Source organism: Neopelma chrysocephalum, unplaced genomic scaffold (genome assembly GCF_003984885.1).
Source record: "Neopelma chrysocephalum unplaced genomic scaffold, ASM398488v2 Primary Assembly neopelma1_96186, whole genome shotgun sequence".
Lineage (NCBI taxonomy): Eukaryota > Metazoa > Chordata > Aves > Passeriformes > Pipridae > Neopelma > Neopelma chrysocephalum.
The window spans coordinates 3129-7366 of NW_020924835.1; the positions used below are offsets into that span (position 1 = coordinate 3129).

The following is a 4238-nucleotide window of genomic DNA, read 5'->3' on the forward strand; positions in this document are numbered from 1 at the left end:
CTTCCCGCTCTTCCCACCGCCATTCCTGACATTCCTGGTGGTCCCACCGCCATTCCCAACATCCCCACCATCATTCCCAACCTTCCCAGTGTTCCCACTGCCATTCCAAACATTCCTGCTCTTCCCACCACCATTCCCAATGTTCCCGGTGTTCCCACTGCCATTCCCAACATTCCCAGTGTTCCCACCGCCATTCCCAACATTCCCAATGTTCCCACCATTTCTGGTATTCCCACCACCATTCCCGCTGTTCCTGGTATTCCCACCATTCCCGGCATTCCCACCATTCCCAGTATTCCCAGTGTTCCCACCATTTCCACCATTCCTGGTGTTCCCCCCATTCCCAACCTTCTCAGTATTCCCCCCATTCCTGGTGTTCCCCCCCCATTCCCCATGTTTCTCCATCATTCCTGGTGTTCCCCCATTCCAGGTGTTCCCCCATTCCCAGTATTTCCTCTCTCATTCCCAGTATTCCCCCCTCATTCCCAGCGTTCCCTCATTCCCGGTGTTCCCCCGTTCCCAGTGTTCCCCCCATTCCCACTGTTCCCCCATTCCCGGTATTCCCTTCCATTCCCAGTATCCCCCCTCATTCCCGGTGTTCCCGCAGCGCCTGGACGTGGGGGCGGAGCTGATCCGGTTGGGATTCGCCGTCCCGGTGCCCCCCGAGGAGGATTCGGGGCCAGGATCCTGCAGCCCCCCCACGCAGGACACCCCGGTGAGCTGATCCCGACATTCCTGGGATGTGGGATGGACATTCCCGCTGCCCCACCGACATTCCCGGGATGTGGGATGGTCCCGGTGCCCCTGGGAAATGGGACGGTCCCAGCGGCTCCAGGATGACTCTCCCGGCTCTTCCCGGTGTCCCCTGGGATGTTCCCATTGTTCCCTGGGATGTTCCCATTGTCCCCTGGGATGTGGGATGGTCCCACTGTCCCCTGGGATGTGGGATGATCCTGGTGTCCCCTGGGATATGGGATGGTCCCACTGTCCCTTGGGATGGTCCCATTGTCCCCTGGGATGTGGGACAGTCCCGGTGTCCCCTGGAATGTGGGATGGTCCCAGTGTCGCCTGGGATGGTTCCAGTGTCCCCTGGGATGTGGGATGTTCCCACTGTCCTCTGGGATGGTCCCGGTGTCCCCTGGGATAGGAGGAGGTCCTGGTGTCCCTGGGATGGTCCCAGTGTCCCCTGGGATGTGGGATGGTCCCGGTGCCCCTGGGAAGTGGGACGGTCCCAGTGTCTCCAGGATGACTCTCCCGGCTCTTCCCGGTGTCCCCTGGAATGTGGGATGGTCCCACTGTCCCCTGGGATGTTCCCATTGTCCCCTGGGATGTGGGATGGTCCCACTGTCCCCTGGGATGTGGGATGATCCTGGTGTCCCCTGGGATATGGGATGGTCCCATTGTCCCCTGGGCTGTGGGATGGTCCCGGTGTCCCCTGGGCTGTGGGATGGTCCCACTGTCCCCTGGGATGTGGGACAGTCCCGGTGTCCCCTGGGATGGTCCCGGTGTCCCCTGGGCTGTGGGATGTCCCCAGTGTCCCCGAGCTGTCCCTGGTGGCCCCTGGGATGTCCCCTGGGCTGTCCCTGGTGTCCCCTGGGATGTGGGATGTTCCCAGTGTCCCCTGGGATGTTCCCATTGTCCCCTGGGATATGGGACAGTCCTGGTGTCCCCTGGGATGGTCCCGGTGTCCCCTGGGAAATGGGACGGTCCCAGCATCTCCAGGATGACTCTCCCGGCTCTTCCCGGTGTCCTCTGGGATGTGGGATGGTCTTTGGTGTCCCCTGGGATGTTCCCAGTGTCCCCTGGGATGGTCCTGGTGTCCCTGGGATGGTCCTGGTGTCCCTGGGATGGTCCCGGTGTCCCCTGGGATATGGGGTGGTCCTGGTGTCCCCTGGGATGGTCCCACTGTCCCCTGGGATGTGGGATGTTCCCAGTGTCCCCCGGGATGTCCCCGGTGTCCCCTGGGCTGTGGGCTGTCCCCAGTGTCCCTGAAAAGTTCCCAGTGTCCCTGAGATGTCCCCAGTGTCCCCTGGCCTGTGGGATGTCCCCGGTGTCCCCTGGGCTGTGGGATGTTCCCAGTGTCCCTTGGAGCGTCCCCAGTGTCTCTGAGAAGTTCCCAGTGTCCCTGAGATGTCCCCAGTGTCCCCTGGGCTGTGGGATGTCCCCAGTGTCCCTGGGGTGTCCCCGGTGTCCCCTGGGGTGTCCCCGGCTCTGACCCCTGCTGTCCCCCCCAGGACAGTGTCACCTCCACCGCCAGCCTCGTGTCCGACCCCCCCCGGAGCGCGGGGGACACCCCGGACACCTCATCCTGCCGCAGCCTGCCCGGTGAGTCCGGAGGGGACATTCCTGGGACAGCATTCCCGGGAAACCCCCCTGACCCCCCCTGCCCGGTGAGTCCGGAGGGGACATTCCTGGGACAGCATTCCCGGGACAGCATTCCCGGGACACCCCTCTGAGACCCCTGCCCCGTGAGTCCAGAGGGGACATTCCTGGGGACATTCCTGGGACACCCCCCTGACCCCCTGCCCGGTGAGTCCAGAGGGGACATTCCTGGGGACATTCCTGGGACACCCCTCTGACCCCCCTGCCCAGTGAGTCCGGGAGGGGACATTCCCAGGGACATTCCCGGGACACCCCTCTGACCCTCCTATCCCTCCTCCCGCAGATGCCACCAGCCCCGTGCCCAGGGACGCCGTCACTGTCACCTGAGGGTGTGTCCAGGGACCCGGAGCTGCTCCCGGTGACACCGTCACTGTCACCTGGAGCATCTCCCTGTCACTGTCACCTGGAGCTGCTCCCTGTGACCCTGCTGCTGTCACCCGGAGCTGCTCCCGGTGACCCTGTCACTGTCACCTGGAGCATCTCCCTGTCACTGTCACCTGGAGCTGTCCCTGGTGACACCGTCACTGTCACCTGGAGCATCTCCCTGGGACCCTGTTACTGTCACCTGGAGCTGCCCCCGGTGACACCGTCATTGTCACCTGGAAGTGCCCTCGGTGACCCCGTCACTGTCACCTGGAGCTGCTCCCTGTGACCCTGTCACTGTCACCTGGAGCTGCCCATGGTGACACCGTCACTGTCACCTGGAGCATCTTCCTGTGACCCTGTCACTGTCACCTGGAGCTGCTCCTGATGCCACCATCATTGTCACCATCCCGGTGACCTGGAGCTGTCCCCGGTGCCACCGTCACTGTCACCTGGAGCTGCCCCCAGTGACACCATCACTGTCACCTGGAGTATCTCCCTGGGACTCTGTCACTGTCACCTGAAGCTGCTCCCGGTGCCACTGTCATTGTCACCTGGAGTATCTCCCAGTGACCCTGTCACTGTCACCTGGAGCTGCCCCCGGTGCCACCATCATTGTCACCTGGAGCTGCCCCAATGTCACCATCATTGTCACCTGGAGCATCTCCCTGTCACTCTGTCACTGTCACCTGGAGCTGCTCCTGCTGACACCATCATTGTCACCTGGAACTGCCCCAAGTGCCGCTGTCATTGTCACCTGGGGCTGCTCCCGGTGCCATCATTGTCACCTGGAACTGCCCCCAGTACCACCATCGTTGTCACCTGGAGCTGCCCCTGGTGACACCGTCACTGTCACCCGGAGCTGCTCCTGATGCCACCATCATTGTCACCTGGAGCAGCTCCCTGTAACCCTGTCACTGTCACCTGGAGCCGCTCCCGATGCCACCATCACTGTCACCCGGTGCCACCGCCCCCCCGGACGGTCCCCCCGCCACCCCCGGGGCCTCCGGAGGGGTCTCCACTCGTGCCTGCCGTGGGGACATCCCCCCCCCCCCACTCCTGCCGGCCGGTGCGGGCCGCGTCCCCCGCTCCCCGGGATTGCTGTTTGCTGTCAGGGGGACGAGCTTTTCGTTGTCCTGGGTTAATAAACGGAACGTTTCTCAGCGCTTCGCCTCCTCCGGGGGGGTCCCGGCGGTTACCGGGGGGGTCCTGACCCCTTCCAAGCAGGCGCGCGGCGGGGCAGCCCCGGCGGCGAGGCGGAAGTGGGATCTGCGCAGGCGCAGTGCGTTCCAAGCAGGGTCGCGGCGGGAGAAGTGGGGTGTGCGCATGCGCAGTGCGTTCCAAGCAGGTGCTCGGCGGAAGAAGGGGTGTGCGCATGCGCAGTGCGTTCCAAGCAGGTGCGCGGCGGAAGGGGTTGTGCGCATGCGCAGTGCGTTCCAAACAGGCGCGCGGCGGGGCAGCCCCGGCGACGGGGGGGGGGGGGGGGGGGGGGG

The 4238-nt window shown here is 64.3% G+C and overlaps 1 protein-coding gene across 17 annotated transcripts in view; it reads left to right on the forward strand.

The window, feature by feature from the left end:
* Window positions 1-3793, forward strand: part of TDRKH (tudor and KH domain containing) — a 6073-nt gene extending 2280 nt beyond the window's left edge. For 2 of the 17 annotated variants that reach the window (XR_003538333.1, XM_027708387.1), the window contains 4 exons: window positions 608-715; window positions 2235-2325; window positions 2666-2774; window positions 2835-3387. Coding sequence is in view for 9 of the 17 variants with exons in the window: in XM_027708387.1 (XP_027564188.1) it covers window positions 608-715; window positions 2235-2325; window positions 2666-2744 (278 nt within the window). In the remaining 8 variants the exon portion in view is untranslated. Of the gene's footprint in view, window positions 1-607; window positions 716-2234; window positions 2326-2665; window positions 2775-2811; window positions 3394-3484 lie in introns of those variants that run through there. The other 15 variants (XR_003538335.1, XM_027708388.1, XR_003538336.1 and 12 more) reach the window with 11 other exon arrangements.
* Window positions 3794-4238: the final 445 nt, after the last annotated feature.